A 25,555-nucleotide genomic window follows, 5' to 3' on the forward strand; every position below is an offset into this window, starting at 1 on the left:
TTTTGAGTTTCGAAAAGAGGAAGAAGTTACAGGAAGCCAAATCTGGCGAATACGATGGCTGAGCGATGACAGACAATAACAATCGTACTGGAATGTAACTGAAAATTATTGTGGTGAAAAATCCATTGTCTGCCCACACATCCGGTGGTTAGTAGACTCCCTTATACACATTTTCAATAATTTCTCAGCTGTAATTCAATTGAAAACACGAAATTTCAAACAAAATCGTTGCTCTATAGGTAATATCGCCAAACAAAAGTTTCTCATATTTAACAATCAGCTGACTAATACACCCTAATTGAGATATGACGATCAAATTTCATACAAGGGAAAAATGTTACTTGATTACGTCCTTTAAATCCACCAGTTCAGGTCATTCATTGATCAATCAAGTAAAATCATCTTACACATACAATTGGGTCATTAGGAATATTTTTACTATCTATTTTTTAGCATTTAACGTTTTTCAATCGTTATACCCTTAGATTACCCAAGCGTTAAATATTTACGCTATGGAGTGTAGAGAAGGAGTAACATCTCTGGGTTAAAAAATGTGAGCTGATTTTTGATAGGAAAATAGGTGGCGCTGATTATATAGGGTATACGCTTGAATTTTAAGCGCTTATTTAAAAATAATTGTATAGTAATGCTTTAAATAATGCACCGTGAAATTAGTAGTATTAAAATAATGAAACGATTAACAAAACAGAGTCTCGTTAAATTAACTTTATTATTTAGCTATTTATTTGGTTTAGATAATACATATATTCTAATATGAAAAAAAAGTAGAATCATGTAACAATAATGAAATAGTATAAAAAAATATTTTGGTTGATTAAAATTAAATATTGAATTTTATCCGTAATTAATATAATAATTATAGCGATATAATTAGATCAAACATTTATATTTGTGGAAATTCCGATTGCATATTTAATTTTTTATTTGCAATTTATTTCATATGAACAATTGATACACCTACATATATGTGCTATATATAGCTTTAGCGTAGAGAAATAATATTATGTACAATTTTAAAAAACATATTTTTGCTTGAAGTTTTAAAGATAAAGTTTTTGGAATAAATTCGCATTGTTCTGAAATTAATAAGACATTCGATGATAGTTCACCTTTTTCTGTAAGCAATTACATTTGTTTTTAAGTCGTTTCAGAGGTATTTGAGATTTGTATCTTTTATTTGCAGCAGTACACTGTCTAGCTGCTTTAGTGAAGAGTCGATCACGAAGAGTGCGGCATGCAAAACATCTCGGATTCCGTGGTAGCCGTTTATAATTGTTCAGAATGAGACCGGGATAATTTCCAGAGACGCTACAAAAATATTGCATTAATATTATTTGTTTTTACTATTTACAATAAAACATTAGAGTGTTGATATTTATTGGTTGAGCAGCTAAAAATTTCAAGTCTATACTTTACCTCGTTTCTTCAATTCCTGTTCCTTCACAAACGGGTGTTCGCTTCACTTCTTCAAGAAGCTTAGAAAGATCTGCAGAAGTAGTAACTTTCAAGTTTAAGCTGAGTTGTCTTTTCTTCTTGAATGAAACCTAAGAAAATACCATTATAAAACAATTACTATTACTTCAAGTACAAATTGATGATTAAAAATAATTACGACCGTAAAGAACATATAGTTACCATTACTGAAAAATCATCTTGTATAAAAACGCGAAGTTTTTCGGTTTCCCTAAAGGGATTAGTATAAACAAGTACTAATTGGTTATCATGAAGTATATAATACCAATACTCAGGCATCACACTCAAAAAAGAGTCCAACAATTCCTTAATGTTCTTAGGAGTCTGGAAAAAAATTAAGGATCTGTAGAAAATTTTGGTATATACTTAAATCATGAACCTACTGATATTTCAAGCTTTAACTAACATTGTTTGAATCAATTTCATTTAAAAAAACTTGTTCTGCATCAAATCTTGTCTCTACATTGTTCACAGCAATTTGCATCTTGTCTACTAGTTGATCAGGTATACTATTTAATGATGTTTTATGTGAAATAAATTGTGGATGTTTATCGTCAGAACTTGCAATTTTTCGGATTTTTATCGGCAAAGGCGAGATCTTTTCGATTGATGTTGACGCTGGTTTTTTTCTAATGTTAATACGATTGTCCAACTGTTGAAAAGGCTTTTGCACATTGATGGTTGGCTTCTACGAAATATTTATTAAAATTAATTAAAATAAAATTACTGCTTAGTTTTTACTTTAAACCTTATACCTTTGAAAATTTATCGTCATTTATTATTTTAACTGTTTGATAGTGCAGGTTGTCTTGATTTTATGAAAGCTACATTTAAAGTTAGTACAAATTTTGTAATATCTTTGAAAGTCAATGAAATGTTCTATAAAACTTTACTTCAATATCATATTGTCTTGGCTGTAGGTTAACTGGTACACCATTTGGCAATAGGGTCCACCGTTTCAATTCATATTCTTTGATTATTCCATCTGAATAATCAATCTTCCGCGATTTCACAATATCTTCTTCTTTAAAATGATAATCGCAGATACAATGATGTTTCGTTAAAGTCATGTTCAAAATAGAAGACCATTGTGCTAGCAGCGTAGCGTCCTATAAAATAAATTTAATGATTTTGAATTAACGTCAGACCTATATTATCCTATACAGCAGAGACCCGACCTGAGACCTCTAAAACGAAACGGATATTGGAGATTACAGAAATGAAAATAGTTCGAAGAATAGCGGGAAGAACACTACTGGATAGAGAAAGGAGTGAAAACATAAGACGAACATGCAGGATAGATAGATAACATCAATGACTGGGTACTGGATAGAAAGATAAAATGGAATGAGCACATTGACCGCATGACGGAAGAACGAATTGTGAAAATATCAATGGACAAATCACCTGCAGGACAAAGAAGCATTGGAAGACCTAGGAAAAGATGGAGTGACAACCTCCCAGGTGACTGAGCAGAGGCAATGACGTGAAGAAAAACAGGCAATGATGCCTATACACAGCAGGAAGAAGAAGAAGAATTAACGTCACTGTGTTAATTATTATTTTTCAAATTTAATGAGAAATCAATGTTAATCAACAAATATTTTGGGAACATGGATAAATAATTATTGATTTTCCTCTAATGAATTTTGCTTTCTAACAGATTCAAACATGACTTACCTTTGGTATTCCAAAGATACTTGTTTGTTTTATATTTTGAGATGAACGAATTCCACAATCTTTTAAAGAACCACTTATACATCCAGAAATACAACAAGTTTTCACCATGATTTTTTGTATTCTTTTTTTACTATTTTTTTAATATTTTTAAACGTTGTTTAATTCTTTTCACCACCTACATAATATTCTGTTTTCGTTAGTTTATAGAATCTGAAGGTAGTTTCAGATATAGTAAGTGTCTAACTTCAGATCTCAATCCCATAGTACAATCAGCGCCACGTATTATCCCTACAGAATTCAGACCATATTTTAAACGTACCGTCTATGGAGTGTTGACACTCTACACTCCATAGTACCGTCCATAAGAGATGTTCCTCCATCTCTACACTCCATAATTTACAGCAACAAATCTAAAATCTGTTTTCATTTTTCTTCTTCTTTTCGAGTATCAATGCCTTATATAATGTTGCGTGTATCAGCACACATTTGTAAAAGAATATTTTTCATTTTACGATAATATAAAATAAGATGAATTGTTTGTTAACTATCTATTAAAATTTAGCTTTATTTCTTTATTTTGTTCCTCCAGTTCAACATTCTTCTGGTATTAAAATAAAATATAATTAAAAAGAAGAAGTTAACCTTAGAAATTGAAGTTTGAGAAAAATGTAAAAATTATGTTTGAATTATATTTAAGACAATGCATTGTTGTTATTATGCGAATTAAAAATATTACAAAATGATGTCTGATGAATCCGAAAACGATGGTGCTTATGTAGACCATCAAGAAAAAGATATTTATTATAAAAAATATAAATTATTACTAGAAGAATGTTCTAATTTACAACGATCAAACGAGATATTAGTTTTTAGAATACAAGAAGTAAATAAAATAACAAAAAGAAGACTGAAAGATATTAAATTCTTCAAACAAAGGTTATTGAATAATTATGAAGAAGATTGGTCTGTTATTCCTAATTTAGATGAAGCTTTAAATGAAGAAGGCGATAAAAGATCTATTCAGCATTTGTTACTCTCTGGTAAAATAAAGGAAGAGAAATTTGATGAAGAGGAAAAAGCAGATAAAAAGCCTATTAAAAAAACAACCAAAAGAAAAACTCATAAATCCGAAAAGGATCCTAATGCCCCGAAAAGGCCATCAAATCCCTTCTTTCAATTTTGTCAAGAACAGCGTCAAATTCTGATGGAACAAATAGCAGCAGAATTAAAGCCTGGAGAAGTTGAACCAACCAAACAGGAATTAACAAGACAATTGGCTATTAGGTGGAAAACTTTGTCAGTACCTGATAGAAAAGTGTATGTAGATAGATATGAACGATCTAAGGAGAAATATGCTGCAGAACTAGAGGAATATAATATGAAAAAATGAAATTCAATTGCACTGTGGCAGTAATTAGTTTAATTGTTAATAGTACAATTTTGTAATGGATAATCTCATATGAAAAGCATTGTGATTTTGAATGTTTTACATACCTAAGAATTACAGTGGTGTTCAGGATTACAAAGACAACTAAAGCTAATTTGTATTAGAGGTGATAACCCTACTTTATAGTATTTATTGAATAAAGAGTTTAATTGATACCCAACATTGTCTCAAACCAAAAAGATACCTTCTAAATCATTAATATTTAGATTTAATAAATAACTATACAAAAAGGACAAATTCTTGGAAAATTTTGACATAAATACATGATATTGTTGAGGAATGGAGAATTTTGAAGAGTAAAGATACAGATTTTTGCTCTTAATCTAAAAGCATTCCAATTATTTTACAATCAAGTTTATTCTGATAATATTGTCTTGCTATATTAGTTCATATTGTGGGCGGTTAAGGGGCCGTTGAACAATAGGCCCGTCGTGCCCCATTTGAATTTACTAAAGGCTGATATCATTTGGATAGCCGATCAGACGGTTAGGTTTGAACACTTTGAGATGTCATTAGCTTACCCAAGTGTTTAAATCACGCTCATGGGAGTGTTGAGCACAATTTGTTTAAAGGCTTCTCTTCTTAATTCTATTGTTCCTATTTTCCTTTTTGTAAACAAGGTAGTAGTGAACTTTCTCTATTATATTTTTTCCCTAATTTCCAAATTGTTTCTATACTGGCTCATTCTCATTATTTTCCATATTCAAACGCCACTAAACAATTTCAAAAAGTAATTAAAAGACCAAACCTGTTCAATCGAGAAAGGGTGCAATAGAACAAAAGTGAAATTGTAGTTTTTTGTAAAATTATTTATTTATATATTTGGGTGGTTTGGGGTACTAAAACTAGTTTGAATAGTATGATAAATAATCTCTCGAAGGTACAAAAACTAGCTTGCATATGTGACACTAGGTCCATGAAATCATCCCCAACAGCTGCACTAGAAGTGATTCAAAATCTCTCACCTTTCCATGTAGTAATGGTAAGCGTGGCAGCGAAAACATTACTTATAATGTTCAGAGAAGGAATCACCAAAGAAAAAGTGGTTTCAAAACACCATATAAGAAATGAATAGAAATGCCACTAAATAGTATACGGACAGATGTAAAGCAGCAGATAGAACTGGAAAAGGATGGTACGGGCCCAGAACTAAACACTCTGAAAGCCAGACACAGAGGACGAAATTTCTATCCACATTCTCTTGAAGTGTGAGATACTATGGAGCTCCAGAGCATTACACCTGGAAGCGTATGAAATAGAAGATGAAGATCTCTGACAATTAAAGCCATCCCATATTTTGGACTATCTAAAAGGAGTTTTGCAGCAAGAAAGGGGGACAAAATAGATTCTTTGGGTCACATTGTATATGATACCCCAATATCTACATACATAACAAGCAGAAATGAGGAAAACCGCAGATGTGGTCAGATGATTTGATGAAATGATGATCCCAGATTGTAAAAAAAACTTTTATAAATATATATACCATATAATTTAAATTTATTTATTTTTGAATCATAAAATTTACAACTATTGTTTGTATTCAAAATACTGTCATTTTTTTCTTATTGCTTCTCAAACTTTGCTCATTTTTAATCATCTGAGCATTTTTTCTACACTGAACAAGTTCTATTTCTCTTTGATTTAATTTATCCCTCAACTTTTTGTATACTTCCAATGTTGTATCTTTCTGTCTATTTAAAGACGTTTTTATATGTTCTAAATCTCTTTCGATTTTCCTAATATCTTCATCTATTGTTACACTCTTTATATTCAAACTTCTATCAGTTTCTTTCTTAATAGTCTCTCTGATTTCTGATTTTTTCGGACTATCTTCATTTCCTTGTACAGTTTTATTTATAAACGCAAAAACATTTTGTTGTTTCTCTTGCCTTTCGTAATTCTTTCTAGACTGAATTTCTTGTCTCTTCTGAATCCGCTTCAATTTCCTTTCCACACTAAAAAGATCTTTATCACCACCAGAGAGTTCCCGTAAATTCATGCAGTGATCTAAAACATGTAAATTGATAAGTTTTGCTATAATTGAACACAAAGGACATTAGGTACCAATAGAGCACTAATTATTTGATACTTACCTAACGATTTACCAGCCGGAAATATAAATGCACTGACCGGATCAACTCTACCTTCAGCATTCTTTCCCAGACCTGTCCCTATGATGTAACCCATTTTGGACATCAATTTGGATCCTATACCCTATAAACATCAAAAGAGTCTCTGATTAGTTCAATTCATCAGATTACACTATTACACAAAAAATGTTTCTTGCTGTAACATCAAGTTGAATAGTGTATGATGAATGTAGAATTACTGTAACGTTTTTCATATTTATTTATACTCCTTCTATTCATGGGAAGAAATAATAAATACTGTCTCTGACGTTCATAATTTATTTACACGTTATACAATACACTTAACTTACAATAATTTACTTATAAATATCACTTAAATTTAATTTCTGTGATTACTTTTACTAATTCGTTCTTCTCACTACAACTATTTATTTAACACTGAACTGACTGCGCAACTTATTTATATACCACAAATAGAATTCTACAAAATTCTAGAACAAAAGAAATAAATAGACTTTCCTAGAAATTATTTAAAAGAAATACTGTAATAAACCACCTTCTATAATAAAAAGTTTATCAAAGGCGCGTCCGACATTTATAAAAAACAGATTAAAGGCGCCGCGCGTATTCGCCAAATTATAAAATTCCATTGTAGCTGGACAGGGTCGGCCTAAGGACCCATTTCGCGAGCTTGTTCGTAACATAACATTACAAAAACCACAGGCAGAACAGTTACGTTTGATATTTATTCAAAACATGAATTTACAATTTTTCTAATGTTGTGTATATCTATAATTAATATTTAACTAACATATAACAAATCAACAATATTTATTTGCAATTCATTTTTTATTTCTATACAGGTCCTCCATAGCTGGTTCCCATCACTCTTTGTACCAAATGTCCATTGTTCTGATATCTTGGTGGAACCTTTCACCCTGTTCATTGCTGACAGCTTCCAAATTCTCGAGAAACATGATAAATGGGAATGGAGAAAATAAGTTCTTCATGACATTCAGCAGCCAAGCACTTTATATAAATCTATAAGTTCATTTACTAGCTATTCTTAGTTTGCAGTCATATTGTTACTTGAAAATCCCCTCACGACACTAACAAATGAGTGTGAAGCTCTAACTTCTTACATAGCAAGCTTTTCCATAAAATTAAAATCGCCTATCAACTTTCTAATGTGTAGCCCAATTAAAATACCTTCCTTTAATTCGGCGTCACTTATCTAAGGAAAGACTTGCCTTAAGTATTTAAATCTTGTACCCTCTTTATTCACAGACTTTACAAAAAATTTTATTATTCCAAGTTCAATACGAAGCACAGGCAAAAGGACATTTTTGGGCCTATGTTAAGATCTCAATTAAAATTCGGAACTTTCTAGCAAAACTTGCCTCACAACTATACCACAAGCAAAGAAATCAGTAAAATAATAGGTTTCTTTCATTGTCACTGAAAAGACAACCGGTATAGATTGTTACAGGTAGATGAAGATTTTCCCATACTGTAAAATGTGGAAAACGTTTCTTATTCTAAAAGTTGTAATTTTCATTTTTTTTGGCAACCAAAAAGTTCTAACTGTTACTTTGACAACCCAAAATCACATATTGAATCATTTAATTCTTTTTGAATCTGAACTAGACGTGAATGTGGTGTTAGTACACCTCAGGGCTTCCTAAAAAACCAGCATTATCTCCATTATTTCCAAATCAGTATGTTGCTAATCCAAAGGCGCCAGTACCGATAAATCTGAATTGTGCAGAACCAGGTCTTACGATAAATTACAAATTTGGATATTTAATCTAATGCCTTTCTTTTTTGTAATAACTTTCAGTATTTGTCATATAAAAATATCAAAAGTCAATATGGTTGGTGGCTATATAAAAAGAAGTAAAAAGAAAATAATACATGTTTGTGAGATATCATACCTTTGTATACTGTTCCCATTCACCTAATGCTTGCTTAGTAGGTGTTATCATTAAACTTTTATTAACTACTTCTTCTATATTACTAACAACTACTAAACTTTCATCGTCATTATCACTATTCTCATCCGTTTCGTTGAATAATGGAAAAATATGTTCCAAATTAATCTCTGCTTCCTTACAATCGTTTTCGAATTTCACCAAACATTTTTGTTCATATAATCTTTTGATTTGTGCCCTATACCATAAATTATCTTTCTTTTTTGCTAATACTATACTACCTAAAACAATAATATCTCAATAAAAAGGTTTTATCCTATTTCATAAGTTATCACCCGTATTTAGTACTTCAAAATTGGGCTCAATGTAATCCTGAAGGCTAGAATATGGAACTACCTCACCGTGAGAAAATCTGCATTGCTCTTCTGAAAATTTACATTCAGATGTGTAATAAAACGGGCAAGGTAACATTTCTTGGTGAGTAGGATTGGTAAAAAGAACTCTGACCTAATAAAGTTGTAAATTACTGAAAATATGTACATATATATTGTATCATACCTTAAGTATTTCATTTTCATTTGAATCAACTGAACAAATCATTGCATTGTGATAAGCGACGCTTCCCCATTGATGTTGGTGTGGGGCTCTACATTTTTTCCCTTCAATCTCATTAACATCAATCTCTAATACTTCCACTTCTTCATTCTTTTTTTGAACTGCACCTTCCATTTCCATTTCTGCCATAAATGCTGCAAACTCATCGTCAAGAGTTTCTTCATTACTGTTGTTGTTAGAAGTTTCCGTATTTCCACTAGCTAGTTCTAATAATTCTGTCAAATGTGATTTTAATGTTAGTAATTCTTCTTTACTTGGGCCTGATAAGCACTTGGAAAGAGCTTGATTCACTTGAATCAACTGGAACGTAAAACAACAATAGTTTATATTGGTTAAAATAATTAAGTTTTAAAACCTGTTGTTCGTATGATTTTATTTCTTCTAGGTCCATCTTAAATTATATTTATAAAAAGTAATATTGAAATCTACAATTTGCTATGAATATTGTTATTACATTTTGACTTGACAGATCAAAATAATTTATTCTTCTATTTTATTGTAAGTTACAACGAACTTTTGCCTACAGCTTTTATTTTTTTCTTTCTTTATCGTTGGAAACTTTAATAGTTGCCAATATGCGTTAGGTGGCTCCACTTATTGAAATGTATACAATTTTTTGGCATCTTTAAAATATATATGATTCCAGTCATTTTCCGATGGTAGAATGTTATATGTAACTGTTTGTTATATTATTGGTCCATAGAAAATCTACTTCATACACGTAGTTAAAACGTCTCGTAGTTCAAATACAATATGACATCCATTTGACATTTAAAATATCAAGGTTTTTCATTTTCACGTTTTTATTGATGCAACAGCATGGGACCGCATGGACAGAGTATAGTTTATTTGAATTTAAATGTTGTAAGTAATCTGTTCTAATTAATTAAATAATAATGTCGCACAGATGTGAAAATAAGAGGGTGGACGAAATTACTTTTGAAAACACGCCAGTTGAGGTTACTGAAAATGTGCAGTTAAAAAATGTTTTATTAAAACTTGAATCTTTATCAAGAGAAAACGAGCAAAAACTGTTCTTGAAAGAAGTTGTGAGTATATATTTTGGTTTAAGTTTATTTTTTATTAAGATAATATCATCAATTTTCTATTGGATAAAATATACAACTATTTTAAAGAGTATTTGTAGTTACAAAACTTTAAAGTTTGCCGGTTTGTTTTTTTTTTGGAAATTCGCATTATTTAATAACAAATATATGTGTTAAGAAACGTTTTAAGCATTATATTTCTTATATTATGTTTATCTTAGTTATAATTAGAAAACTGACAATGATTTTTAATGTATATTTAGTTGATGTTATTATACTTTTTAGGTTGAAATATGCATACCTAGTAACCAAGAAAAAATAACTAATGTGGCAATCAAATGTATTTTACATATTTTTATAAAATATAGTTCAAAAAGGTTTATTAAAAAATATCTTCAAGATATCATAATTCAAAGAGATATAGTGGATATTATAGTTACACGTGTAGCAGTGGAGATTTTAGAAACCTTTAGAATTGCAAAAAAATGCAACATTAAACTTTGTACTGATTTATGTAATTTTGTATGTAGTATGCAGTTTACAACATTCAACTGTGACCCTCTCATTGATATCTTGTATCCCCTATATTTTAAAGTTTACTGTGGATTCATAGATCAATTTAGGTAAGTCATATTTGTGTTTTTATTAACTTACAGATTAATCAGCAAAAAATAACTAAAACATCATAAAATGGGTACATTACAATTTTTTTTAAATGTAATTTTTTTTATAATAATAAAACTTCAAACTGGCCAATCAAATTAATATATTTTTAGAAATTGATTTCTAGCAAGCTGAAAATGATTTTAAAACCTCTATTTGGTTCTAAATGTGTGTAATAAAAATTCTTTATCAACATTGTATTTAGTTTTAAATTGGTTAAGACGAAAAATGACCCAATTTATCTGGATGGATGTTTTTTTTCTGTGCATGCAAAACTTAATAACTAAAACATGTATATAATTCTAAGAAATATGTTTATTTACATTTTCCTATTTCAGGCCAGATCGTACATGTATTTCCAATCAATCTGAAGAGCTGTTAACTTTAGTAAATATTGTTTTAAAACAGATTCTAATAGTGTTTGGTAAAAATATTCCATATTTGGAAACTATAAAAGGAAGTTTTACTCTGAATCTTATTTTTTTATCTCACACTTGTCTTAAAGAAGAAAGAATTGGGTTTGATGTAAAAACAAAGGCAGGATTAATTTTAGCGAATGCATTTAATATAACTCCAGAAGTGTATTTGAAAAAAATTGTAAGTATAGTTTTTAGTTTTATTGTTTATAGTCTAAATTATTAATAAGTGCTCTTAATCAAATTCTATATCCTTGACATATTTTTTAAATGGATAATATAAGGTTTTGATGATTTTTTACAAAAGAAATTGTATCTCTTTTCATGGCTTTACTAAATGCTACAATTGGGATAAAATTACTTAAATTAATTAAGTTTTCACCAAAAAATTAACATGGTAACAATAGATTGAAAATATTTAAGAGGTTTATAAACTTTATTAACAATAAAACTTATAAACATAATATTTATTTATAAATTTGAAAAAATAATTAGTTTATGATGAAGATGGGGTAAAACAAGGATATAATCTTAGTTCTCTTCTATTTCTATTTGTCATGGATATGATGATAAAAATGGTAAAAGAGAAGAACAATAAACTGGAGACAATAATTGGCTACAAAAAGCAAGAATCGTTTAAAATAAGCGGATTAGTATTTGCAGATAATATAGTAATAAAAGCAGAAACACTTAGAACATGGAAGAAAAAGTAGAGTTGAATCAAGACAATTGAAGACATATGAATGATAATGTTGACAATTGCAAAAGGATGGTATTAAATCCAAAATAGAATATGGTGAACATTGGTATGAGCGGACCTTTAGAGTCCAGAGAAATTGTAATTTTTGTTCAGGCCACAAAATCTATTTAATGCCTTGTAAGGTCTTCCATTGCTTTAATTAATATTACTTTTTTTTAAACATGCTTTAAAACAAGTTTATAATCACATCTTGATCTACATGATCCTATGTTTCTTCCAGCCTTAATGAAAGTTCGGTTATGTTCCCTTGTGGAAGTTCTAACTCTACAACCTGTATTGTTCCACAATTGAGACTTATTGCAGACTAAGCTATAGCTGCATATTATACTTTTGGAAGTAATAATTTAGTCAAGTGCTGGCATGTTTATTTTTTCATGACATATAAACTTTCATCCATAAAATTGTGACTTATTACTTAATAAATTATATATAATACTTTTGGAAGTAATAATTTAGTCAAGTGCTGGCATGTTTATTTTTTCATGACATATAAACTTTCATCCATAAAATTGTGACTTATTACTTAATAAATTATCATTTTATTCCTAAAAATTGTATTTTCCAGTACAGGGATGCATATTTTCTCTTGAAAGCTCATAGTTCTTTTTTTACAGAAACATAAGCAATGTGGTACGATAGACCTCATAGAAGATTATAATAAAACCAAAAAAATTATTTTATACGGTCATGATTTGACAGTTTTTAGTGAAAATGAACAAAAAATTATTCTTTATTCGTCAATTATAAATGTAGTATCGAAAGAAACGCTGTATAAAATGGAAGTTAATGGAAAAATTTTAATATGTGTTTTATATGATGCACTCATAGAGCATGCTAAAAGGTAATTAAATATTTTAATACAAAATTTAAGTTGGGATTTTTAAATATTTATATTAGGCAAAAAAATTGTTTCTAAAAAGTTCTCCAAAATACTTTCATCACCATACCAATATTCACAATTGCTCTGTTTGGTCCTTTAAGTTTTTTGTAGATTTACTTCCTGTTCTGTCTGGTCTTTCTTAGATTTGTTCCCTGTTCAAAGAACCAAAGTAAGTGATTGTGATGTTGGTTTAGTGGTAGTAAGCAATTTTTTCATTATAAATATCAACAATGGCTTTAGAAATTCCTATTTACTTTCATCAAATACCAAAAAAATATTTCTCCTGAGAGATTATAAAATAAAAAATCCTATCCATTTTGTTGTAGATGCACTAGTATTTCCAATTTAATTATTGAAATAAGTAAAAATCTGGTAAATCTCAGTAAGCAAATGAAAGAACTTCATTTACTCCACATGCAGCCACGTTTCATACAAGGCATAATATTTGCTTGGTCACATATTGACCATTTTGTGGACGCTGTGAAACTTTACTCGAAAGCATTTTTTGTAGAGTTGGTCAGTATAGCTGCCGATCATCAAAATAAAGGTAAATACTTAGTATATTCATACATATATTGGGCTAGTCCACTAGTAGATGCAGCTAATTATACTATAAAACTTGTTTTAGGATCCAATGTTCTTTGTGAAATATTGATGGAGAATGTCAAACGATTTGGTAGTAAACAAACAATAAGGTTCATTGCATTGGAATCTGTAGCTACGAAAATAAGCTGCACATATTTGTTGGAACACTGTACAAAACTTGGTGATGAGCTGTTGAAAGTCACTTCCGATCCAAGTATTTCAGATGAGGTGTGTATTTGTGAATGAAAAATAGTATGTCAATATTTATTACAACCACATCTCTGCTGTATAATTATATTAATAGAAAAATAAGCAACAAATCATGGAGATAGATGCGTAAAATAAAATAAACAATGAATTACTTACTATAATATGTGAAATAGTTGATTGAGTGACTTTACATGATTGATGACACTGATAAGGACAATGAGAATAATGTTTTGTCATTAGTTTTTGACATATGTCTTTCAAATTAATCTGATGTTTTGAAATGCTTGAAAGTCGAGGACAAAACTTCTGTAACATATATACAAGGAGGGTCCCAGAAGTACCTGGTCTGTCCTAGAGAAGGCGGTAGTTGCTTGTATTAGACTGTATTAGAAAGTACACAATCTATACAGCATATTTTTCAAGATCGAATACGCCATGTTTGGTAGCCATCAATAGTGAACATGAAAAAATATTGATCATTGTTATGTAATACTTTTATTTGAAGAGATGTTGAAGAAAATCCACAAAGCTGTACTGGATGATCGTAGACTGAAACTGTGCGAGCTAGCAGACAATGTAGGCATTACAAAACGTGGGGTACATCGTTTATTAACTGAAAATTTGGACACGAGAAAGATGGGTGCCGTGTTTGCTCACAATGGAACAAAAACAGCATGGTGAAGATGTTTCCATTGGGTGCTTGACAACGTTTCACAGAAATAAAGCCGAGTTTCTTAACCATGGATAAAACGTGGGCCTATCACTTCACAAAAGAACACTCAAAACAATAGATAGAAAAGGGAGAACTGGCTCCAAAGAACGCAAACACCATTTCATCTGCAGGCAAGGTCATGCCGTCGATTTTTTGGGATACACATGGGATAATTTTCATTAACTATCTTGAAAAAGGAAAAACTATCAGTGACAAGTATTATACTAACTTATTGCAACGTTCGAGCGAAGAAATCAAGCAAAAACTGCAGCATTAAGATGAGAAAAAACTGTTGTTTTGTCAAGATAATGTATCAGCTCAAACGTCTATTATTGCAATGGCCAAAATTAATGAATAAAGTTTGGATTGCTACCTTATACACCATTGTTGCCTTATTTAGCCCCCTCGGATTATTTTCTGTTTCCAGACTTAAATAAATGACTAGGTGGTCAAAGATTTTCCAACAATGAAGAGGTGATGTCAGCAGTTAATGGCTATTTTGAGGAGCTTGATGGTTCTTATTATAAAAACGGTATCGAAGTTATTGAACATCAATGGGAAAAGTCTATGGAGCTAAATGGAGTTAGCTTTGAAAAATAAATATATTTTTTCGTATTTTCTTTATTGGACCAGGTACTTCTGAGACCATCCTCGTATATAACAAGATAAGGGAAGTGTGTTAAAAATCTCCTCTTTTACCCACAAACAAGTGGGTAAACAAAATATCCTTGTTTTTCATGTATTTAGACCAGCAGAGCTAAAAATGAACACAGAAAAAATACCACATCCGCTACTGCATATTGAGGCTGATGAAGCAATTTGTGGAAGGTTTAAATCAAGATATACCACTACACCAACATTCAAAATTACTCTGTCTGGTTCTATTGAACATACTGTTTACACTACCATTACACCGACACTCACAATTACACTGTCTGGCGCATGTTTTGATAACCCAAGTTATCGTCTTCAGAGACTGAAGTTAAACTGAAGTAAACTCTCTAAAATTCTCTTAAGACAAGTTAACACTTTTTTCAGTGTACAATCCATAGAAATTTTTTTATGATTTGAACCAATTTTTGAGATGGATTGTCGTCGTCTTTAAAATTCAGTACATTCCATAGAAATTTTTTTATAAAAACTGATATGAACCAATTTTTTAAGATGGATTGTAGTCGTCTCTAATTATGCCGCCCTAGGCCTGGGCCTCATGGATTAGGCGTAAATCCATCATATTGTGCTTGTTTTTTACTTGTTTAATTTTGTTGTATTTCTACTTTAAATTAATTTGTTTTTCAATAATGATTAAAAAAATTTCAATACTTTTTGAGAAACATGTACATTCAAAATACAACAAATAGCTTTTTCAATATCATTTCAACTGATTTAAATCTTTTCAATGAAACCTTTGCCTAAATCATGTTCTTCTTGAAGACCACTATGCAGTTATCGTGTTTATAAGAAAATGATAAAATATTGATAAAGAGTTTATTGGAAAAAAATTTGTCTAAAATTGACAGTAAAATCCAAAATCCAAAAATATACCATCTAAAATTAATTTTTTACAGTATTACCACAAATAATTTAAAAATTGTACTTCTAATGAATTTTTAATGCCAAAAGTATGCATATTTCTATTATTTGTAATTGCTAATCATCATAAAAACTAAAGGTAATTCATTAAGAATATCCAATTTATAAACTATGTATTCTAGGACCTCAAATAGTATGATATAAAGTTTAGAGATTAAACATTTTTTATCAATCACCCTGTATAAACATCTTATCTAATTAAATCAAAAACTTGAGTTTAGAAATATTTTATCTCATTCTGTATATTAGTTTAATATTATAACGCATACAAATAATTTTTGCTGACATCGAAAGTTTCTTATCTTTTTTTTCTTTGTTGCCTTCTCTTATTGTATAAGCTAATAAATTGTTATTCACTTATCAAACGGCAGTTACGTGAGTTATTTTTTTTTTCAACTGTTTGAAAACATATTGAAAACTATGGATAATTTGTTTGTATTCAACAAATTCCATCTATTACCACCATTTTCAGAAGTAATATAAATCACTAAACTAGATGCTGTAGGCGGAAATGGGAATGGCATTGACGTATACGGGCTACGTCCTAGTATCCTTAACGCCACGTCTAACTGCAGGTCACATCCGTTCCCATATCCGCCTAAAGCATATACACACTATAAAAATATTTTAGCATACCAAATCTTTTAACAAGTGTTTTTGACGAATTCCTTGTTTTTGTTTTTTTTTTTAGGCAGCTAAAGCTTACATAACTATAATGGAGAAACATTATTCAGAAGTTGATAACAACACCTGGATGGAAACTTGGATAACTCCACCAGCTACATTGCTCACAATGTGTGTACATTGTGCAAATATATGTGAAAACATTATTACGAAAGGTTTTCAGTTGCATCCTGAAATTTTACGTAAAATGTAAGTACTCATACCACTAGGAAAATCACTCACTATTTTTCAGTCAGAATTGCTGACATTAAACCTATATGCTCAGGAGTAATTGAATGGTAACCTCTCTTATAACCTATAATCCTGAAGTACATGTCCTAGCTAACATGAGAGTGTGAACAAACTCTAAAAGCACCAATCAACAGAAAGAAAGTAACCATATTGTGGCTACCAAGCCACCAAGGTATCCCAGGGAATGATCCTTGTGAAAAAGTGGCAACCATTCCATGTTTTATACCAGAGCTCTACTGTAGCCTCATAAAATATCACAAAAAACAACTAAACACATGGCTAAAGGATCAGATGGAGTTTTATTGAAGAAGCTTGATACAATCCAAAAGATTCACAGCAATATCAGCTTAGAAGTCTGTGAAAAAAAAAGAAACAACATTAAATTCGTAGTCGGTCTTGTGATAGGTCACTGCACCATCTAATACCACCTTAAGACGATACATAGGGAGAGGACTATAATTTCAGATTCTGGGGTCAAGCCATACAGACAGCAATGCGAATGTCTTGCCCATTTCAGCAAAAGGCTTAGGTACTTTGAAGGAGTAGTGGGAAGTGTGACAAAAAATATACAAGTACTTCAAAATGTAAAATTACTATTTTTTAATTCATTAAATTTAATTTCAAGCTTCGACTCTCAACTGGTATTCAGTTGTTATACAAGGTGTGATTAGAAAATACAGTGAATGATTTTTATAATAGCAATCACACTGCATCTTTTTCAATTCCTATATCCCTTGTGTAGAGGAGTTTGAAACTGTATCTGAAAAATGGATCATGAACAACATATTCACATTTAATTTTGTTTCAAGTTGAAAAAAGTACCAAAGAAATGTTGAAATTTATCTACAGCAATAATCTAGTAAGTTTGAGGAAATATTACAAATGGATTGAGCAATTTAAAAGTGAAAATGGGTCAGTTAAGAATGAGGAATGGATTGGGATACATCCTTCCACCTCAAATATAGATGGTAATGTGCAAAAACTTAACAAACTTATCTATTGGCAGACAATCGCAATTTGTTTGGAAAAGGAAATTGTGTTTCAATTTGTGTGAAATTCAAAGATTCTCTTTATACAGACTGGACTTTATTGCCTGAATTGATAATGTAGATTAAAATTAGGTCTACGTCTATGATCCAAAGACAAAAAAACCTGAGTTCTTAATGGACTCGTTAATCAGAAATAAACATCAAGGTCATCGTTATAGTCTTCTTCAAATGTGAGAAAATGGGACAATGAGACTTCCTTCTAAAAGAAGCAACTTTAAGCTTCGAATTTTACAAGGAGGTACAGGAACATTTGGAAAATCATGTTTCAAGAACAAAACCTTTCTTATCATGACAACATGTGCCACAAGTTGTTTTTGGTCACCAAATATTTTGCTCTCAATCACCTTACCCACCAGATTTAGTACCACGCGATTTCTGAATCTGAAAGAAAATGTACTAAAAGGGAAATGTTTTTATATGGAGAAGACCTCGATAGAGCAGATTAAAGTTATTCCGTAAGGATTGTAGAAATGTCTGGATATAACAATGGGTTAAGTGGTCTGCTAGTCAGAAGTGGATACTTTACAAATATTAATTCAAATTGTATGTTACTTTTTTATTCTATCAATAACAACATAACTCATATAGTTTTGTATAAGTTTTTTAAAATCTAAGAGTGATCACTTATAAATCGATGAAAGTTTTCTTTATTTATGTGAATTTTCTTATCTCATGACGATACATATTTTAGATAGTTATTTTTATTTCTAGATTTCCTAAAAATTACATTGGAAATCTTCAAGAGTGTGAAGTATTATTGAAATGTCTTCGGACTGCTCGTCAAAATAGTTTAGAGCTTGTAATTGAAAGTCCGGAAAATTATAATTTGTACTGGAGAGGTCTTATAGATAAAGATAAATTGGAAAGTTTCATGATACATCAAGAGGATGAGGTATTTTTCATTTACAAATATATTTTTATTTCCCGAAAAGTTAACTATTTCACAGCTTCAGATGGTTGATCCAAATCTTTTATATATCAAAAAGCATACGTAGCCTCCACAACCATATTCAATTTCATCTTATTTTGACAGGGTTGTTTTTGTCAAATACTTGTCAATTGTTCGTTTTGAAAATTGTATAAATTTTAGTATTATTATTTCAAGGAGGGATTTTCTATTAAACTTGTCACTTGATTGTTAATTTTGTATGTTATTGAGGGAGTTTGCTCGAATTATTTCATTTTTAAGAAATTAGTCCAGGCTACCAAGGTAAAAATTAGGTATTACATCCGATTTCCATGAAAATTAATGGAATTAAGCTTGAATTACCCTTATCTTCAAAATCTTATCTATACTGATATGTGCTTATTACTCTTAGTGGTGGCAACTACCCCTATTGATAAAAATCAATTAAATTATAATTAAAAGCATTTAATGAGTAGAAAAATACTTTTAAGGTTTGAATAAAAGTTGTTTAATGCTTTAATATAGTATTTATAATTTTTCAACCCTGCTTGATATATTTTTTCCCTTTATATAGCACCCCCGGTTAACTTCAAATTATTTAATTACCTTGTGGTAGTTTACTTATATTAAATTGACTATTTTTGTTTGGGTTCAACTCAAATATTTTATATCCCAAATGTTCAACACTTATAAATAATTCCTTATTATATAAAAATTGAAAAAAAATATTTATAGGCGTATTTATTCTTTTTGATGAATGGACATCTTATCAGTTTTGACTAGAATATTTTGTATTAATAATTTTCAAGCCCTTTAATTCATCCCCTATTTCGGAAATAATTGAAAAAAATATTTACAGACGTACTTATACAATTTTTTAATTTATTTATTTCAAGTTGACATTGTTTCATTTCTTTTAACTTGAATATTATGTATTTAGAATTTTCAACCCCTATAAATCATTCCTTATGACAAAAAAATGAAAAAATTATTTACAAGATTCATACAATGTTATACTTATACGTCCCTTAAAAATTATCTGTTATTGGGAAAATTTTTTAATTACACTGGAAATTTGTTAAATTAAAAAGGAAAATTAGACGATTGTTGATTTTATATTATTATTTTATTTTATATAATAGAGAATAATATTATTACATTTTTAATACACTTTTTTAAAAAAATTTCATCATCGTCGTCACTACTTTCGTTTTCTCCCTCTTCATAATCAATTATTGGGGCACAATTCTGGCAATTTAGTTTTTTGGACATGTCTCGGTTAATTTTCAAGCAAACTAGTAGCTCAAAATGTAGATTTATAGGGAATTTTATAACCTATAAGTTTTAAATTTCTTTAGCTTTCTATTGTTTAATTAAAGGGTTACGTTTAAATAGTTCCAAAATGGTATCAGTCATCCGTTAGGGTACAATTTGTATCTTTGTTACTTCTAAAATATTAGAAGTAACAAAAAAATTAAAAAAAAGCAAAATATTTGTTATGAAAAAAATTAACTTTTTGTTCCTTATCAGTTTTTATGTATATCTTATAGATTTTCAGAAATTAAAAAAAATATTTCGAAAATTATTTTTTGACTTTAAACATATTTTTTTTTTTGAAAATTATGCATTCTAAATCGTTTAAACTTTCAGAAATCATTATTATTACTTAAAGAAAGTAAATCATCACTGGATTATATTCTTATTGCTATAATTTGGTATGTTTTTTTTCGGCCATAACTTTCTTAGTTTTTATGCTAGAGAGTTCTACTAACTCTCATTTTAAAGCTTTTTAAAAGTACTTTGAAAAATATTACATACCTCGAAAAGTTAACCATTTTCCATTACGTTATATTTTAACAAATTTCGTTCGATATATATATTCAACTTTCAATAAATCTTAACTCGGTTTGTATTATGCCTAAAGAAAATTTAAAAACAAATAATCTCTTTGTTTTTTATAAACTCTATTTCTTGCAATTTTTCTGATAAAATCAAAAGTATTTGATGAAAAATAGATTAAAAACGTGTTTTTTTTTTCAAGAAAAATTCAAGTGTTCAATCGTGCATAACTAGTTAAGGTGGAACTCACCCTTAATGCAGAGCACACACCTGCGTAGTGTAAATTTTGCTTTTTGAGGTATTCCCTACACGTTGTCAAAATTTCATTAAAATCTATGCAGTTTCATGGAAATCGGAGGTGAAAACCTTAGTACGTTTTCTTATTGTTTTGGATTTTCAATTCTGTCTTGATTTTTTGTAGCTTTGGAAATTATCTCGCAGTACCAGTGGCTAGTGCTCACCTCAACAATTATTCTTTCACCTCTTATATCACGTTATACAGAACCTATAAATATACTGTATGCGCTGGTTGAGGTAAAATATTTGTATCATTGCTTTATTTTGTGATTTGTATTGTAGCTTTATTATTTCTTGGAGAGAGGTTTTTCTGGGATTTCTATCACTTAATTATTAATTTTGAGTATTAGTGAAGGAGCTTGCTAAAATTATTTCAATTTTTAATGAGTAACTGGAGAATCCGAAGATTTATTATTGCAGGGCTTCTAATTCTGTCTTTATTTTTTCTTTCCACTCTAACTTTTTTTCAAATAAACTTTAGAATATGTTGTTTCATACTCAGAATTATACATTGCGACACTAATTGATACACCACTTATTTGTGACTATTCTTCTTCGATCTACATGAAATTATGTGTAAATTTTTTAATTAATATTTTCATTTCAGATTCGAATTACAGTATTAGCGGTAATAATAGAAACCCAAAAGTCTACAGAATTATTTTTAAACTGGGAATTAGATTATTTAATAAAATATATTCATTACAATATAACCACACAAATACCACATATCAGAAGACAAATAATTTCTTATTACAAGAAAGCTTTAACAAGATTCAACGCCGGATTTGCCGTATTAAGCAGAAATCTTGGAAATTTAGAAAAAAGATTAGTGATGGGTCATAGGACACCGGAAGTATTGAACACCATAACGATTTATAGAGAATTAATTGACACTTATAAAAAGTTCTTAGATATTTTTACAAAATATTTAATTTCTAATCTAACTTTTGATTCTAATTATCCAAGAAGGGCCGTCAGTTTAGAATTATTAATAACGATTCAAATAAATCTCACTGCTGATAAATGGCAATCGTTGTGGACGGAAGATGACATTAAAAATTGTCACAGCATTTTATTTGATTCCTATGAATCGAATAAAAAAATGGCAGCAATACTCTTAAAGAAGCTACCAATAAGTGCAATTGGATTTACCGTAAGTTCAATAATATGCCAAATTTATATTAGTAAGTATTACTCTTGTTGTGATTAAAAAAAACTGTGAATGAGTTTAATTACATCGATTTCAACTCGTATGTTTCATACTCTCATCGTTGAGACAAGTTTGAAATCATTCTGGCTTGTGAGATTCCTATTATAACCGCTTTTGTATGTTTATAAAGTCTCTCATGAAACTTCGAACTTGAACAATGCATAAGTTGAAAAAACTGTCAACGAAGCTCACTTTCATGTATTGAGACATGCAGAAACGAGTTTGAACAACTTCTGGCTTCTCAGTCGTTTTGGTTTTAACATTAAATTTTGTTTCAAGTTAAAAAAAGTGTCAAAGTTAAAGGTAAAAATCTGTCTACGGTGATGTAGTAATTTTTTATAGGCAATGGGAGTTACTCAAATGTATAAATGAGTCGACAAAGAGATCTGAAATTGGGCCAAAAGCTTCCTACTCCATCATGACAACTTACTATGCCCCTTAAGTAGCTTCAGTGAGAAAATGTTACAATTAATTTTGATTCAAGTTGGAAAAAGTGTCAAATGGGCTGATTAAAGGTAAAAATCTGTCTACAGTGATGTAGTAATTGTTTACAAGTAGTGGGAATTATTCAAAAGTGGAAATAAGTCTGCAAATAGTCCTGAAACTGGGCCTGAAGCTTCCTACTCCATCGTGACAACATACTATGTGCCTCAAGTCGCTTCGGTGAGAAAGTGTTAACAATTAGTTTTGTTTCAAGTTGAAAAAAGTGTCAAAAGGGCTCATTAAAGGTAAAAATCTGTCTACGGTGATGTAGTAATTGTTTACAAGTAGTGGAAATTATTCAAAAGTGGAAATAAGTGTGCAAAAAGACCCGAAACTGGGCCAAAAGCTTCTTATTCCATCTGACAACATACTTGTTAGTAAAGTTCTTTTACTATGTTTTTAATAAAAAAAAACTCTTCTTATCTGGTTATCTTTTTTGGGGTCTACAAAATGCAATATGTTTCACAAAAGTATTACTAACACTTTGGACCTAAATTGCTGCGGACTGGATAATTCATATATGGATTAAAACGTCTTCATTTTATTGCAGAATGTCGATTTCACCTTCAATTATATGCAGCGATGTTTTGAATTCGCTTTAGCACTTAAACCGTCGAAAACTCTATCGGCAGCTTACCTGTTACAAGTCTGTGCAACGTCGCCTTTCTTTTTCGATATAGTACAGACTGAAAACGAACGCAGATACGACGATAATCCAATATTAGAGATGTTGTTTGTGTTGACTGATAAATTAATTCTGCAGATTAGCACAAATGCCGATGTAATCAACACGAGAGTCTCGAGTTATGGATTGCTTCTAAGTATTCGACACATCTTACAGACAAGAGATATGACGTGAGTTTTTTATGTCTCAATACATTTCTATACACGTATAATGCTGTAGGATAATTCATATAGTGTGTTCATAAAGTAATGTTAGTATTTCGATGTACATAAAAAATGTTTTCCGTGAGTATCCACATCAAAACTTATCGAAAATGTAGTTTGGAAGTTTATAAAACTTTTTGGGAAACTATGTTTATTTAAAACCTAAAGCTGATAAAATGAACTAAAAAACTAATATAGTCCCATTAAATGTCAACCTGCCTCACTACAACCTTAAATCTGCCTCACGTACAGTGAATAAATAGGCAGCCCGGTAGAATAATTGAAGTCAGGGTATCTGACAGGATTCTAGAATCGATAAAGCTAGAAAGCAGTGACAAACTAATGGACCAAATGCTATAACATGATGAACACAGATATCCCATTCGACATGGTAATAATAATCTCCAATCTTGGGTTAGTAAATATCTCCAAATGAATCTTTAATATACATATGCTTCAAAAGTAGGTCAAGGAGTTTTATTGAACATTTTTGAACTGTATTGCTAGGAAAAGTACTTTTCAGGTAGAGCTACTAGCAATAAACACATCCGCTCAAGAGTGTTGGAATGGAAAACCTCGCTCGAATACACATTACTGTCTCTATGATAGCCAAGAGGCCTTGAAGGTTCTAAAGATGCACATGTTCAAGCAAACAAACTCTAAAAGCACCAGCTAAATGAAACAAAGTAATCCAAATATGACTACCAGACCATGAAGGTATACCAGGCAATATATATTTTTAGATATAGGTGCAGAGCGACCTGAAAGAAAAAACGACTTCCCAAAATAATCTACAATCTGATCATGTTAATTACCTTTTCAATAACTGTAGAGAATATTTTTGCACCCTGTATGCTTCTAATGGACTCATGCAGATGGTGTGAAGTATTTAAAAATATTTTATGGAAAATTTTTTTGGAAACCTAAAACAAATCAAAATATTTAACAAGTTACTTTATGCACACACTGAATGCACAATTTTATGAAAAATTCTAAAAAAGTGAAATTATTGAAATTATGATTCAATTAATATAATTTCTAAGGACATCTTATGAATAAGTCAATTGTTTGGTATAATCTGTAAAAATCTTTATCAATTCTGATAAAAAGAAGATTCGGTTTTCTTCACTATATTTAATTAAAACGTTTTTAGGAAAAACAACAAAGAATTTGCTGATCTGTTCGATAATCTCGCCACGATATGTATGAACTTAAAGGACTACGTAATGCCGATAGTTTGTAATCCGTCTCCAGAAGGATACTTACCAGAAGCTAGCGAAATAATAAATGAATCTGATGAATCCGTTAAAGCCCAATCGGTTTTGGTTTATGCATGGAGGACAATGAAAGAGATGACACTTCTTTTAGCAGAAATAATACGACAGTCCATCAAATTCGAAGGGCAACTTACGATGTTACCTGTCGACGTTATCATAAAGGTTGGAGAATTTTTCCTTGACGTGTTCATAGCTACAAAACATAAAGGAGTTTTTGAACAAGCCTTCGTCGGATTTAGTCATATTTGCGATTCATTGTGGGCGTAAGTACAAGCATTTATTTGAGTATCCTACACTCAAATTTCAAAATAAAATTAGGTGTAAGAAAATTTATGCCCCTTAACATAATGAAAATAGATTTAAAAAAAAATTGAACCTGATGTTTTTCAAATTTTATCAAAAATTTGTTTTGAATGTGGCAAGTATATTAAAAATGCCAAAATCAAATTGAAATTATATGAAAAAATAAAAGAAAAGTTTCTAAAAAAATTGTTATTTTTAAAATTTGAAAATTAAATTTTTTCCAATCGTTGTTCATTTCATGCTTATTAACCATTTTAAG

General features: G+C 30.1%; 4 protein-coding genes across 7 annotated transcripts in view; 2 read left to right on the forward strand and 2 right to left on the reverse strand.

The window, feature by feature from the left end:
* Positions 1-711: 711 nt before the first annotated feature.
* On the reverse strand, positions 712-3,498 carry LOC130449912 (uncharacterized). Of its 2 annotated transcripts, XM_056787991.1 has the most exons (6): positions 3,175-3,498; positions 2,388-2,603; positions 1,901-2,182; positions 1,657-1,818; positions 1,438-1,565; positions 712-1,329 (listed from the first exon to the last, which is right to left on the reverse strand). In XM_056787991.1, the coding sequence occupies exons 1-6, from the start codon at positions 3,280-3,282 to the stop codon at positions 1,104-1,106; spliced, it is 1,122 nt and encodes a 373-aa protein (XP_056643969.1). In that variant the 5' UTR covers positions 3,283-3,498; the 3' UTR covers positions 712-1,103. The 2 variants fall into 2 exon arrangements, with proteins under 2 accessions (XP_056643969.1, XP_056643970.1); XM_056787992.1 differs by lacking the exon at positions 1,657-1,818 and having other exon boundaries at positions 718-1,329.
* Positions 3,499-3,819: 321 nt separating this feature from the next.
* Positions 3,820-4,776, forward strand: LOC130449568 (high mobility group protein B3-like). The gene has a single exon (XM_056787477.1). The coding sequence runs from the start codon at positions 3,914-3,916 to the stop codon at positions 4,562-4,564; it is 651 nt and encodes a 216-aa protein (XP_056643455.1). The 5' UTR covers positions 3,820-3,913; the 3' UTR covers positions 4,565-4,776.
* A 1,322-nt stretch (positions 4,777-6,098) lies between these two features.
* LOC130449290 (zinc finger CCCH-type with G patch domain-containing protein) lies at positions 6,099-9,742 on the reverse strand. The gene is made up of 6 exons (XM_056787012.1): positions 9,616-9,742; positions 9,204-9,560; positions 8,981-9,152; positions 8,649-8,926; positions 6,718-6,838; positions 6,099-6,631 (listed from the first exon to the last, which is right to left on the reverse strand). The coding sequence occupies exons 1-6, from the start codon at positions 9,649-9,651 to the stop codon at positions 6,165-6,167; spliced, it is 1,431 nt and encodes a 476-aa protein (XP_056642990.1). The 5' UTR covers positions 9,652-9,742; the 3' UTR covers positions 6,099-6,164.
* A 284-nt stretch (positions 9,743-10,026) lies between these two features.
* LOC130449802 (thyroid adenoma-associated protein homolog) overlaps positions 10,027-25,555 on the forward strand; it is a 29,942-nt gene continuing 14,413 nt past the window's right edge. For 2 of the 3 annotated variants that reach the window (XM_056787813.1, XM_056787814.1), the window contains exons 1-11: positions 10,080-10,309; positions 10,592-10,929; positions 11,308-11,566; positions 12,760-12,986; positions 13,352-13,572; positions 13,654-13,838; positions 16,817-16,998; positions 18,801-18,981; positions 21,740-22,288; positions 23,379-23,683; positions 24,870-25,256. In XM_056787813.1, the coding sequence (XP_056643791.1) occupies positions 10,157-10,309; positions 10,592-10,929; positions 11,308-11,566; positions 12,760-12,986; positions 13,352-13,572; positions 13,654-13,838; positions 16,817-16,998; positions 18,801-18,981; positions 21,740-22,288; positions 23,379-23,683; positions 24,870-25,256 (2,987 nt within the window). In that variant the 5' untranslated portion in view covers positions 10,080-10,156. Of the gene's footprint in view, positions 10,310-10,591; positions 10,930-11,307; positions 11,567-12,759; positions 12,987-13,351; positions 13,573-13,653; positions 13,839-16,816; positions 16,999-18,800; positions 18,982-21,739; positions 22,289-23,378; positions 23,684-24,869; positions 25,257-25,555 lie in introns of all 3 variants that reach the window. The other variant, XM_056787812.1, reaches the window with a different exon arrangement.

This window comes from Diorhabda sublineata, chromosome 10 (assembly GCF_026230105.1).
Source record: "Diorhabda sublineata isolate icDioSubl1.1 chromosome 10, icDioSubl1.1, whole genome shotgun sequence".
Classification (NCBI taxonomy): domain Eukaryota; kingdom Metazoa; phylum Arthropoda; class Insecta; order Coleoptera; family Chrysomelidae; genus Diorhabda; species Diorhabda sublineata.